The 14231-nt window shown below is 44.8% G+C and overlaps 2 protein-coding genes across 3 annotated transcripts; one reads left to right on the plus strand and one right to left on the minus strand.

Annotated features, from left to right (window-relative positions):
* LOC8054401 (serine/threonine-protein kinase pkn6) lies at window positions 817-4384 on the minus strand. Its single transcript, XM_021455854.1, has 3 exons — window positions 3975-4384; window positions 1351-3434; window positions 817-1277 (listed from the first exon to the last, which is right to left on the minus strand). Exons 2-3 carry the CDS (start codon window positions 3296-3298, stop codon window positions 1156-1158), a joined length of 2070 nt encoding a protein of 689 aa, XP_021311529.1. The 5' UTR covers window positions 3299-3434; window positions 3975-4384; the 3' UTR covers window positions 817-1155.
* LOC8054402 (60S ribosomal protein L6, mitochondrial) lies at window positions 9118-10523 on the plus strand. 2 transcript variants are annotated; one of them, XM_021455503.1, is made up of 2 exons: window positions 9118-9307; window positions 9844-10523. In XM_021455503.1, the coding sequence occupies exon 2, from the start codon at window positions 9935-9937 to the stop codon at window positions 10244-10246; it is 312 nt and encodes a 103-aa protein (XP_021311178.1). In that variant the 5' UTR covers window positions 9118-9307; window positions 9844-9934; the 3' UTR covers window positions 10247-10523. The 2 variants fall into 2 exon arrangements, with proteins under 2 accessions (XP_021311178.1, XP_002455969.1); XM_002455924.2 differs by having other exon boundaries at window positions 9849-10523.

Consider the following 14231-nt stretch of genomic DNA (forward strand, 5'->3'; position numbering starts at 1 on the left):
AAAGACAATTTAGTTAAGAAAAATTGGAATGGAAGTGAACACTGCTGCCTCTGTAGCAACAATAAAACTATCCAACACCTCTTTTTTAATTGGCATGTTTCGCATTTTATTTAGAGAACTATTTAAAATGCTTTTGATTTAAAACCCTCCTAGAATGTAAATTTGGGAATTGGTTGCAAGTGATAAGACCAAAAGACATGCTTCCAAATTTTCATGAAAGAGTATTGTATGTTTGGTCTATTTGACTAAGCATGAATGATATTGTTTTCGATAAGGAAAGAATATATATTTACATTCATTGACTTGTTTGTTGTTCCAATTACAATAAGAGTGTTCAGGCAACGGTGAAGTGGACTTTGTCGTTCAATGAATACAACTATTACGGAGATCATCAATCTTCACCAAGCATGGCCGGATATTTTTTATAATAAAACTTGCCCTTTGAGTTGTTTCTTTTGTTTCCAAAGCCGTGTTGCTTTTTACTGTATTTGGGTGTCTGCAACTATTTAATAATTGATTGTTGCATGCAAAACTCTTATAGAGTTCAGAATATAGTTTATTCTTTCTTTAAAAAACAATCTTATTAATTTCATGTTGTGTTTCATTTCGATTCAGATTTAGCCGATCTATTGCGAGAAAAACATTATACAATGGCTGATATGCGGTGTTGATAAGTTCAAGCGAACAGGGTGCTGTTGCAATTTTCTTTCGGAAAATATGCAGACATTTGGATTTTCTTCTCCTTTTCATTTTGTGATTAATCGTTTTTGAATTGATCCAAAATGTGAATAAAAACTCAATACAAAATAAATGGGATGACAGGTAGCCAATCAACCATGGCAAGGCCTAAAATGTTTCTCTCTTGGAACACTCAGGTGTCAGGCACATCATTTGATCACGAGAGGGGGAAATTATAAAAGTGCCCGAACAATCCAATCCAGGTGCCACAATCAAACTTGCAGGCCAAGGATCTACGCAAATGCAAGACCGAAGACTCTAACCAAGAACCTATCGAACGAATCAACCACTGCAAAAACCTTGTTCACCAAAAGCGACCTGCTAGAACGCACACCATTTCTATTTCCACGCTCGCGCAAACATGACAGCTCCGGCGCCGGTTTCCAGCAGTCCACCAGCTACAAGTGCGGCAGCCTCCTAGTCAGAGGTGTGCCCGGACGTCGGCCGGCGCGCCGGAAGCTCCGGCTTCACGCCCACCGTTTTCCTCGTCGCCGGCGGAGGCTTCACCGCGCTCACCGGTTTCACCTTCTGCTGAGATCCTGCAGAGAATTCAAAGTACCACGTTGAGAATCGGATACGATCAAGAAAATGTGGCGACAGAATGCAACGCACCTGCTTGTCTGGGCGGCGTCTTGCCGTCCGCCTTCCTGACCGGAGTAGTCTTCTTGCCGTCGCTGCTGTCCGGTCGCGACCTCACTGTGCCGCCCGACACGGTGGACGCGTCGTCGTCTGGGGTGGTCGCCCCGACCCCGTTCTCGTCGCCGCACAGCGAGTTCTCCTCGCTGCCGGAATCCGTGGCCCGGCTGTCCCTGCTGGCGTGCGCGCCGGCGGCGGTCTTCTCCCTCTCCACGGCCCTGTACGCGAACATCTGGAACGGCACGTCCGCCACGCGCGGGGGCGCGCCCTGGCCCCGCTGCCACGCCGGGATCCGCCTCAGCAGCTGCGCCTCGATGTCGAGGTAGTCGGCGGCCGGCGCGGCTGGCGGCGCGTCGGCCTGCTGCGGCTCCGGGTTCATGACCAGGAACCGCTTCACGTACCGGAGGACGCGGCAGACGGAGGCGAACGGCGGGCGTTGCGCCGGGTCGGCGTGCCAGCACCGCTTGGTCAGGGCGACCAGGTACTTGGGCGCCTGGAACGGGAACAGCGGCCGCTCGCCGGCGCGGATGTTCTTGCTCGTCTTGTCGCCCTGCAGGTGGTTGTCCTCGAACGGGACCTTGCCCGTCAGCAGCTCGAAGCAGATCATCGCGAAGCTGTACACGTCCGCCTTCTCGGTGTGCCTGTCGCGGCTCCCCTGATGCTCGAGAACCTCCGGCGCGTACCAGATGCAGGTGTCGTCGCCGCCGGCGCCGGCTGCGTTGGCATTGCCATTAGCAGACGCCTTTGCGCCGTTTGTGACGGTGCCCGCCGGCCGCTCAAACCCGGCGACCTTGACGTGCACGTACCCGTCAGGCTGCTGCCGCGGCTTGACGAGCACGTTGGACGGGTTCAGCTCGCCGTGGTAGATCTTGTTGGCGTGCAGGTACTCCATCCCGCGCGCGATCTGCAGCATGATGTGGACAGCGACGACGAGGGGGAACGGGATCCGCCGCCGCGGGGAGCTCATCTCCTTGACGTAACTGCCGAGGTCCTTGGCCATGAGCTGGTCCATGATCACGAAGTACTCCTTCCTCTCCTCGTCGTGGAAGCAGTAGGCGGCGTGCGCCACGTTCGGGTGCGCCACCGACGAGAGCATCGAGACCTCGGCGTCGGCGTCCCCGATGAAATGCTTCACGGCGAAGCTGTCCCCCATCCAATGCGCCTCCTTCAGGTTGCCACCGAGGCGCCTCCGCACGCTGTAGTCCCCGTTGAGCAGGACAGACGCCGGGTGCAGCTTTCCCCGCGGCGCGGCCAGGACGTCGGCGAGCCGGCGTTCGCTCTTGGTCAGCGGCTTCGGCGCCGCCGGCGACTTCATCTCGTCGAGCAGCTGCGACAGCAGCCACCTGTCCTCCTTCCACGCCGTGTCCATCCGCGCGACGAACTCCTGGGACACCAGGTACAGCTTGCCGTAGGCGTGCTGGAACATCCTGGGCTCGAGCATGCTCCGACCGTCGTACTTGTTGGCGAGCACAACCCGCCTCCGCGCGATCTCATCGGCGTCGTCGCCGGCGATCTCCGCGGCGGCCTCGACGGCCTCGACCGCGACGGCGACGCACCAGAGGATACCGTGGAGGTGCTGCTCGACGCACTCGGTGCCGTGCGCCGCGGCCGCGGCGCGCGCCCACCAGCCGCTGCCCCCGCCGCCGCCGCGCGGGTCCAGGCACAGGCAGTGGCGGACGTAGCCCTCGGCGTCGCGGAACGCGCGGTGGAGCTCGCGGAGCGGCGGCTCGACGGCGCGCCACTTGGCGCCGCGCTCCTCGAAGCGGAGGTGCGCGCGCACCTCCCCCGTGACGGCGGCGAGCGCGTGCGCGCACGCGTCGGCCAGCAGGCGGCACTGCCGCGGGTTCACGCGGAGCTCGGGCTCGAACACCATCAGCGCGTTGATGGCACCCAACGCCTCGCCGAGCTGCCGGAGCTGCTCCATTATCCCGACCGGCGATCAGATCACCGATCGATCAGTCTTTCTTGCCGCGACGACGAGGACGGATCGAGTGGGGCTTCCTGCTGCGGTTGATTGCTCCTTTGGCTCTGCGTTCCTGAGATGAGATGGCGTCGGTTTTCTGCCGATTGCGAAAGAAAGATGGTCATGTTTTTATGTCTCAAAAAAATGAGCGCGTTTCCATTGGAGTCCCTAAGTATGAAACTGACGAAAGAGATTTCTCGACATGTCGAAAATGCACTGGCCTGACCTCATTGCTCATTACTACTTGCTTGATGTGGCGAAATACAGAAAACATATATACAGTTAAACAAACGCTGGGAACTGATTTTGGTATATATATATATATATTTCTGGTTTCTTCCCAAGATTCTACAGACTACCAAGTACTAGCTGTGTCCCTCATTTCTCTTGCTGTTTCTTTCAACCTTTCCAGTTATATCCTTTTTTTTGGATGAACAGATGTGGCGTGTGAAATCGAATCGAGACTAAAAATCTATCGCAGCACTAAACTGGCGTGTGAAATCGAATATATATGAAGAGGCAGAAAGCGCATGTTTTAGCACAAAGATTAAAATTGAGTTGCATATCCCAAACCCAAAGAGCAGGCACGAAACAAATCGATGATGGGGAGGAAAACACAAAGAGGGAGAGAACTTACAAGCTTACTGAAGCGTGGGCGAGAGAACTGGAGGATGCTGATCTGATCGCCACACCACCTGGGACCAGCCGGCCTGGACAACACAAGAGGCAGTCTTGGACTTGGAAGAAGAGAGCCGGGTCGATGGATCAGCCGAGGACCCCCCCAAACAAAAGAAACAATCGTGGAAAAACCTTTATCTGAACAAGGACGTGTAAATTGCTTTGAGGAAGTGGTCAAAATGGAAACTTCCAAAGGAAGCGCAGGGCTTTGACGAAGAGACCCCAGCTAAAAGGGACAAGAAAGAGGAGCCCCCAAAGCGAAAGAGGAGGAAGACGACGACGACGACGACGGCCGAGGCTGGGAGGAGGCGATCGGCGTAGTGACGTGATTTTGGAGGGGAGCCTGGGCGTTTTGTTTTCCTTGTTAAAAACCGCAGGGAGTTATGGAGGCGAGACGCTCCGTTTTCCTTCCCCGGACTCTGAAACGTGGAGCTGGCAACTGCACGGTGGTTTTTTTTTTTCCCATCCCAGGTCCCACGTTCGTTCGGGCGCGGGCACCGTTTGGAGTGGAGGCTAGCCCAGATTTTTTTTTGTTGTTGTTGTTGATTTTCCTTGCTAATGCTAACGGCCCTTGCTGTCACGTCACCATGTGTTCGCACCATAAGTACACGTACTCCTCCACCTGGATGTGTATGCTGGACACGCCTTCGAGACTTTCGGAACGACGACGCTTGGCCTGCTACTGCACAAGAGTGAAGAGACGGGCGGCCGGCGCTGGTGGCGGCTGTCCATTTGCCTCCGCCAGGGCAATGCTGACGCCTGACGACAACGACCAAGGCGTGTATATCGGCTTCAGTCATACGCCAATGGAGTGGTTTTTTTTTTTCCTAAAAGAATAAAACACTGAATCTTCACAGCTCCTTCCTCATCTCAAATTATAAGATATTTCAAAAATCTTGAATAGCTAAAGCATCTCGTCCTCACTAAATATCCATTAGATTTTTCATTAATTATATTTTTGTTATAGTATACCTATTTAGTGTCATAATTTTTTGTAATTCTCACTATAATTTTGATTAAACTTAAGATATTTTGACTCTCTAATTTTCTTAAAATGTCTTATAGTTTAGAATGGGGAGTCATTTTTGGTTTGCTTTAGGCCTTGTTTAGTTCCCAAAAATTTTTGCAAAAAAGTTTCAGATTCTGAGTCACATCGAATCTTGCGGCACATGTACAGAACATTAAATATAGATAAAAATAATAACTAGTTGATAGTTTACATGTAATTTGCGAGATAAATTTTTTGAGCCTAGTTAGTATATGATTGGATAATATTTATCAAATACAAATGAAAGTGATACAATGTTTATTTTGTAAAATTTTTTGAAACTAAACGAGGTCTTTAACATGGGCCAACCACCAGCTTGTTTCAGGAGCCAAAGATGCATGGCTGGCTGCCGATTCTTTCGGCTGCAGCCTGCAGCCGAGCCAGTGTGTTCGGTTATTGTGCGATGGTTGGTTGGTTGGTGCGTCCTGCTCCGGACGGTTACCGACCCAACGCCGCGGAACCGCCTTTCCCGTGGCCATGGCAACCCAACCACAACCAAATCCACACGTGGATTCACTGAAAAAGCTTATTAGGCTCCTGGATGCTCCCCATTTTCTCCCCTTACAATAGTTAAGTTAAAAAAATAATACTAGTACTACATAGGAAAGCTCTGCGTTTAGCATTTGCCATACCCATACGTTTCGACAGCAAATGGGACCGAGTTTAAAAAATATATATGTAGTCAAGGTCTCAAGGAGCTTAAGTCAAGAAAACTTGACTTTGACAATTTCACGCACGGACCAGAACAGTTGGGAGCTTTAGAGCATCTCAAAAAAACTTTGTATATTCTTTCTAAATGCTAGAAATAGCAATTTTAGTGAAAAACTACTCTCCAACAGCTTCTCTAAATGGTCATCCAAATATAGTCATTGTCTATTCCGGATTTTTCGCTAGCCAAATATAGAAGATAAGAATGACTCTCTAGAATGCGTATAAGATTTAGCAAAACTGTTGGAAAGTAAAAAGATATAGAAAGCGATTTTTATGCAAATGATTTTTCAAATAATGATTTAGAGAGTGATATTTAGAAAGGCTCTTGTAGATGCTCTTACGTAATGCAATTTTGGCAAATAATGTAAAAGGCGAGAGTTTTAGTCAAAAGCTCTCGCTGTGTCAACCCCCCTCCCCCCCCCCTCTTTAAAAATTATTAGCAAAAGATCACATCACTCTGGACTTATTTCGACAGTTCAACATACTACTTTTTTTTCTTCTTCTCTCTGTACGCTCCAAAAATCTAACATCAGCATAGAAAGATGGCGATAACATTGGAACTTGGAAGGCACGGCTCTCTGCTATCGGTGCTCCCAAATTATCTGCAAAGAGTTACACGAGAATAAATAATAATGAAACTTAAAGATGGTTTTCCTTTATTTACTAGTACGTATTTCTCTTAATACACGAAAGTGATAATTTGAGTGGATTAAACATTTTTCAGCAGCTTTGTTCACAAAAAAAAACATTTTCAGCAGCTTGACACCTAATAATAAGAGAAAAAAAAACTAACTTTTTTGTTAGGTTGCTCAGATGTAGAATTTAGGGTCTATTTCGTCGGAGTACTGGGTGAGTTGCCTAGCAAAAAGTGTTGTTTGCGAGTTTAGAAAAACATGTGTGGTTAGATGCCTCTGCCTGACTATGCTAACCAAAGTAAGGTGATTTTATATTGTATAAAAGACCAATGTACATGTTATAGTCTATATATTAAGATAAATTATTTGTACTATTATTTTTTCTAAGTTCATAACATTATTTAGATAACTAAATTTTATATATTTAATTAGAGTGGAGCAGAAAAAAAGGAAATAATTATTTTTTGGCAAGTTGTCTCGTTTGTAGTACCACATTGTCAAATTAGGCCTAAAAAATTCATCTTGCAAAACAGTCTCAATTTATACATTTAATTTTATACTTAGTTTATATTTAATACTTTATACATGTGCCTAGACATTCGACAGGACAACGACTAAAGTAAACAAGCCATCTATGCAGGCCAATCGGCATCCCAAATTGCCAATTCCCAAATTAAGCATTCAAGTAGCCAGGTTTTCTTCAATGTTCGTCGTCGTGATTTATGCTGTGCCATATTGGATACTGGATGCTTGCCTTTTGGCAGGACGATGGAAACTTGTCCTGTTACAATGGAAGAGAATGCACATCGCTGACCATTTCACACGAGCCAGTGCAACGCTGAGCCTTGTGAGTGGTGACCAAGCCCAATCAAACACTTCTACATATATTAAATTTGATGCCACGGGAAAATCACGTTGTCTATTATCCAACTCTTTAATTCACGAGCATTAAGCCCAGTTTGGATCGTTCAAGTTTTTAAGAATCTGGCTTTTGAAAATTATATGGACTTTGTGAGATCCAAATAGACTAGTTTTTATTATCAGGAAGTTGTTGACATCCAGCTTTAGGCCTTGTTTAGTTCCAAAATTTTTAGCAAAATAGCCACTGTAGCACTTTCGTTTGTATTTGACAAATTTTGTCCAATCACGGACTAACTAGACTCAAATGATTCGTCTCGCAAATTACAGACGAACTATGTAATTAGTTATATTTTTTATCTATATTTAATGCTACATGCATGTGCCGTAAGATTTGATGTGACAAAGAATATGAAAAATTTGGCAAAATTTTTTGGGATGTTTACTTCCACCAAAAAACTTAAAAATTTTCAAGATTCCCCGTCGCATCGAATCTTTAGACGCATGCATGGAGTATTAAATGTAGATAAAAATAAAAACTAATTGCACAGTTTGGTCGAAATGTACGAGGCGAATCTTTTGAGTCTACTTAGTCTATGTTTGGCCAATAATTACCACAAACAAACAAAAATACTACAGTGTCAGTTTTTTTGTAATCCATAGAGCAATAAATGAAGTCAAATTCTTAAAAGCTGGGAGATCTAAACACCGCTACTAGTTTTTTCTCATAATCTAAATTTTAGAAATTAAAGATAAAAACTGGAGTTTAAGAATCCGAAACTCATCCAAACAGAGCCATACTTCTATTGCTTGTCTTCTTGTGTGTTGGAGATCTGTGGGTAGAACCACCTAATTTGAATTAATGCCGAGCGTACTCAGGCATTCATCAACAAAGAACTCAAAATCATATAGTTATTAGGATATCGGATCGAACTGACGAGACCATCAGCTTGTTCACTGGTCCAACCATTCTTGAACTGTTGGTTCAATAGTTTTAGTCATGATGATTTGAGCCGCCCACAAATACTTCAAACGCATGCAATATAATACTCCCTCCGTCTCAAAAAAAACGCAATTCTAGCAATGAATCTGGACACTATGTATATCCAAATTCATTGCTAGAATTGCGTTTATTTGTGGGACGGAGGGAGTAATGTACAACAGATAAATAGCAACATATAGATGATCACATATACAAATATTCCCTCCGTCCACGAAAGAATCAATTTCTAGAATTCGTGTCAGTCAAATTTTTTTAAATTTGACCAACTTTATAGAAAAGAGTAACAACATCTATGTCATAAAATATACATCCTATAAAAATATATTCTACGATGAATCTAATGATACTAATTTGATACCATCAATCTTAGAATTTGTTTCTAGAAATTTGGTCAAAGTTTGAAAAGTTTGACTTAGGACAACTCTAGAAATTGATTCTTTCGTGGATGGAGAGAGTAATAAATCGTGTATTCTATTCTTGCAGCCAAAATATCCAGGCCCAATGCTCATTACAAGGTAATCGTATTGTATTCTATTTAAATTAATTTAAATCACCTTCAAAGTCAATATAGACCCAACGTGTATTGGGCCTTCGTCATCGGGCCCTCCACTCCACCTCACCGGCCGCCGGCACGGCACCTTCGACGAGAACCCACCGAACCCGGATGATCTGTTTGTGGGACGAAGCGGCGAGCTGGCGGCCGAAGTGTAGAGAGGGAGACGAACTATGGGAAGAGATTCGGCCCAGCCCGACAACTCCAATTCGCAGTGGATCGACTCCGTTTTGGGCTTTTGGCGTCTCGACTGCCCGGCAATAGAAGGAATCTCAGCGTCTGGGCTGGAGGCCCAGTTACATTAGGTGTCAGCTCTCGACTCTTCTCCAGTCGACCTCAGGCGCCGCCGCCGCCAGCGCCCGACCCCAGGCCCCAACGCCGCGCCGCCCACGGCCGCTGCGTAGCGCCACTCCAGATCCAGCGCCACGCTACCACCCGCTGCGTCGCCGGTTGCCCATGGTCGCTGGACGCCGGCGTTGAAGTCGTAAGTTTGTTTCTTCATTCACTAAGAATTCCTCCTCCTCGATGCCATGTCCCAGCTCACGCCCCAGGCACCGATCGTACCGCGCCCGTGCCGGAGCTGCAATCCGGGACGCGGATCACGGCTATGTACCGCGATCCCTGTGGTTTCTATTACAAGAGTGTTACTTGGCTGGCTAATAACTTATAGATTCATCTGATGTACAACTGTCTTCCTCTTTGCGCCTTGGACTAATGGGAGGAGGGTTCTGTAGTAGGGTCTCACAATTGTCATTTATCAGTCATCAGCCCTCTCTTGCCTTGTGGAAACCTTATAAACTGTTTGCTTTTTTAGTACTGTAACAGTTGTGAATGTTGCACCATAATAATAACCCACAAAGTAGGATAAATGTTACGCGATGGTGTATCTGATTTCATATTCAGTTTGCCATGGTATTCTTTGGATAGTTTAATCAAGCACACAAAAATTTACTCTTCATTGCACTTGAATTTCCACTGTCTGATGATAAACTTGTGCTCTTCTTTCTGTTTTTGTTGAAGATAAGTGTGCGCCCAAAGTTCTACTGTTGGAAGAAGATAAGTGTGCGCCCAAAGTCTTACTGTTGGAAGAGATCCTCCTCATATATCGTCAATGGAAGCCAAGTTTTTCCGTTTCCTGAAGCTCGTTGGGGTCGGCTTCAAAGCGAGGTCTGAGAGCCAAGGCCGCGAGCTGTTCCTGAAGCTGGGCTACAGCCACGAGGTGCAGTTCACCGCTCCCCCAGCGGTCCGTGTCTTCTGCTTCAAACCCAACATAATCTGCTGCACTGGCATCGACAAGGACAGGGTGCACCAGTTCGCCGGTGCTGTCCGGAGCTGCAAGCCTCCAGAGGTGTACAAGGGGAAGGGGATCTTGTACATTGACGAGGTTATCAAGCTGAAGCCCGGGAAGAAGCAAAAGAAGTGACAAGACTTCAAGGCAGATCGCCATTGTTCTTTGGCTTTTAACCCCTCGAGACCCATCCTTCTTCACATTTGTAGTGATGCAGATCTGGTCTGGTTGTGTTGTGTTGTGCTAGGCAGATCACCATTGTCTTATCCTTACCTCAGTTGCAGGCAACAAAATGTATGTGGGGGGCCATGTAATGAAGAGAATAAGTTATCAGTTCCTTTTTGTTGACATCAGCTGGAACATTACTTTGCAGATTGGATTACATTCTTGAGTGCAAAATTTGCTTTCGAAATTTGGGTCTTTGGATTGATAGTTGCAAATTGAGTGTGAACTGTGAACATGACCTGACAACTGAAGTATCATTTATATACTGGCACTCAATCTGCAAGACTGCAACGATAGCATAAAAAAAGGTTAGACTGTACCAAGACTATCCATTTGTACTCATCGATTTGATCATTGCGATAATAAGATTTTGTAAGATAAAATTAATACTGGCATAGTTTTATCTATTATTGCATACAGAAATACAGAATGCCGTGCAGGACTAGTAGTGATTTGTGCTGCTGCGGTCTGTGACGAACGAACACGACTGAGAAGTCCAGACTGAACACCTATTTCTCAGCTGACAAAGACCACAGTCATCACAGCCGTGCAGGCTCAAATTGGAAATCCCCGTCTGGACGTGAGAAACGTTTCAGTTTCTGATGAGAATCACCAGAATCACTTTCAAACTGTCTTTTCAACAAGTGATTCAAAACTGAAACGTTTCACCGTTTCTACGCGCACATGCGAAATGGTTGGAAGCTAGTTTCGCACAGATTCTCATCTCATTGCTTCTTACATGTTTTGGTTCATTTTTTCAGTTAATATTTTTAGTGCAACAAGTTAAAATGGTTTTTATTTTAAGTTGTTCTCTATCCACAGAAATGTTTAGATTTTTTGAACTTTTTTTTATTTAAAACAATTTTCCGATTCATCACCAGAAATGTTTCTTGAAAGAATGTGGATCCCAAACTTTTTTGCGAGAATATAGAGCCCTACCAAACTAGCCGTTAGCTATGTTGCAGTGTCATATTTTATCTGCAAACTAGCATTCCCCCTCTTTTTGTACTTTTTTTTTGAGTTTGTGATGTGTTTTTGCATCAGCAAGTAGTGATCTATGAGAAATCAAATGAATCATGTGGAGCTGTGTGGATCCCTAAGGCTGGGTTGGTGACTTGGTGGGTTTAGTTTTGTATCTCCTTCAAACCAATTCCTATTTTGGATCCGGTTCCTCCAGAAAGATAGGTTCAAACCAATTCCTATCCTACTACTTTTTTCTGAAGGAAAGGCCTGCTGCCCTGCTACTACTGGATGACGGTACCCCGAATGCTCACCCGGACACGTATGCAAGTGGAGCGGTGCAGTACACTACTCTACTGTTAATCAAGACGACTGGGAGGGGTTGCTGACGTTGTGCACGGTAGGGGGAGAGCGGATTTAGCCATCACATTGCAAGTTACAGCCACACATTAATTCTCCTCAAACCTTTTTAAAGGTGCAAATAAACGGTTTCAGTGAGTGACGTATGAGCCCATTTCACAAACCAAACACTGAAGTAAAAGTGAAGACCGCAATGCAGCAACAAGGAATCAGTTGTCACTAATGGCAAAAGCATGCAAATTATCAAAGGGATGGACGCATTTGGGCCCAGTTTGCCGAATTTACAACGAGTGGAGGCCTTTGAGCCTTGATTCGTAAGATTTTCCTTTGCCCGGTGCAACAGCTGAGTAAGTGCAGTGCTGACAGTGGGACACGGACGATGAGACGAGCAGAGGGCCAGAGGCACAGTCCAAACAACTTCTGGATTTGCTAGAGGTTATTAGAGATAAGCAGCCGAGAAAGAGGCCTGCATTCTGCCATTCTTTTTGTATCATAATAAGTCATTCTCGTCTGCTAAACTGTCAGGCCTGACGGGATTCTAGGTGGAAAATAGCAAGAACTAAGAACAAGCTGAATCTGTATTGCGATGAATGTAAGTGAAATGTAACTGAATGATAACAGAGTTGGTTCAGGTGTTCGATGCCTCCCTGTCCACCCTCTCGGTCACGCTTACAAGGCCGCTGGCCACGCCACGCCTCGGCAACACAGTCCGGTTCTATTCTAATGGCCCAAGGCCCATGCGCTTAGCCGACTTACCGTTCTGCTTTCAATTCCGCTGTTGCCGTACGTGCTACAGTGCTCCCTCTTCTCTTCCTGACATAAACACCCGGGCGTGTGGTTGATCTGGACACGAAGAATCTTCAAGAGACAAACGCTGGACAAGCTCTTTCTCTGACCTCCACGGTACCATTTTACTTTTGGAGTGCTGCAGGAGCTAAATGCCTGAAGCTGCTTGCTCCAACAATTTTAGTAGATTAATCCTTTTTTCGATTCTTTGATTGATTCCCAGCTTATCAATCAGATAAGCTCGGCTACGCAGCTGCGCTCCTGGCACAGATATCTGAAATTCAAGCCAGAAACCATTCTGGATCTTTCATAAAAGAATGTTGTCATCCTAGCAATTGTTCCTTTAGTTTCACAACGGCCTAGGTAACTAGCAATAGGTGGACACGAAAAGAATTAAAAAAGAATTGTCGAGCTGGCAGCATCAAAACAATCATGGAACATAAGAGCAGGTATAATAATGGGTTTATAGTCAAGCTAATATTGATGTGAAGGAGAGAAGAGAAAAGAGAGATGTAAGCACTAAGCTGGGCACGGATGCATAGGTAGTGGTGGACCCAAATAGCAAGTGTTGTGAGAAGTAATAGGAAAGATAAAATATTTTAGAGACAAGTATAAGATAACTTATTATATAACTTGACTATAATCACTTAGCTTATAGCCAAGCACTTAGCTCTATTATTGATCTTCCTCTAATAGGAGTATTATTTTGAAAAAGAAGGCTTATTTTGAGTCTAGTATTATCTATAACAATGCACAATGTTCCGTAGAATGTGAAAGTTCATTTTCTTCATTTTTCTAACATCATAAGGACATTGAGCCAAAATCATTGGATGTAAGTGAATCGTTAGAATTATATAGAGGTATTATATAAAAGCAAAATTGACTTAGGGGGTGCTTAGTTCCCCTTTCATCCCAAGAAAAAATCTAGATTTTGGTTCATTATTTTAAAAAATTGAAACTAAACATCATGTAAAATGTTTAGCAAAATAATTATTATTTTTTTATTTTAGATTTTGACCTTAAAAGGCCAAAAAAAACCAAAAAAAAAACTTTAAGAAACTGTAATGAGAATAATAAATTCTGTATTTTAGATGAAACTAAATATAAAACTAAAAATTTTGATATTTTATATTTTATAATTCTAAAATAGTTGACATTTTGTATTAAATATTTCAACACTAGGATGACCATATATTATAAATGCGGTCTCGGTCTCGGTCCCGGGGAAAAGGGCAGGAGGCACGGCTGTAGGACCGTGGTCTCTCGATCACCTGTTTAAACAAAATATGACTTTCTCTCACATTTCTCTCATCATTATACCTATCCATTAGGCAGCGGACCACCGGACCCTAGGCGAATCTTAGGCCACACATCATTAATGGACGGAAGCCCCAACTCTCGAAATGCCCGCCTGGGCAAATGTGCTTCGGCCTTGTTTAGTTTCAAAATATTTTGCAAAATCGACACTGTAGCTATTTCGTTTGTATTTGACAAATATTGTCCAATCATGGACTAACTAGGCTCAAAAGATTCGTCTCGTCAATTTCGACCAAACTGTGCAATTAGTTTTTATTATTATCTATATTTAATACTTCATGTATGTGTCTAAAGATTCGATGTGACGGGAAATCTGAAAAATTTTGCAAATTTTTTTAGAACTAAACAAGGCCTTCGATTTGCATTTGCGAATTGAGGTCGGTTCAAACTTCAAAGTGACTTGAGCATTGGCTGGTTCCAGGAAGGATCCCTTCTTCGAAGGTGATGTACTAGTTGCTGATCTCGGGCAATT

This window comes from Sorghum bicolor, chromosome 3, assembly GCF_000003195.3.
Source record: "Sorghum bicolor cultivar BTx623 chromosome 3, Sorghum_bicolor_NCBIv3, whole genome shotgun sequence".
Classification (NCBI taxonomy): domain Eukaryota; kingdom Viridiplantae; phylum Streptophyta; class Magnoliopsida; order Poales; family Poaceae; genus Sorghum; species Sorghum bicolor.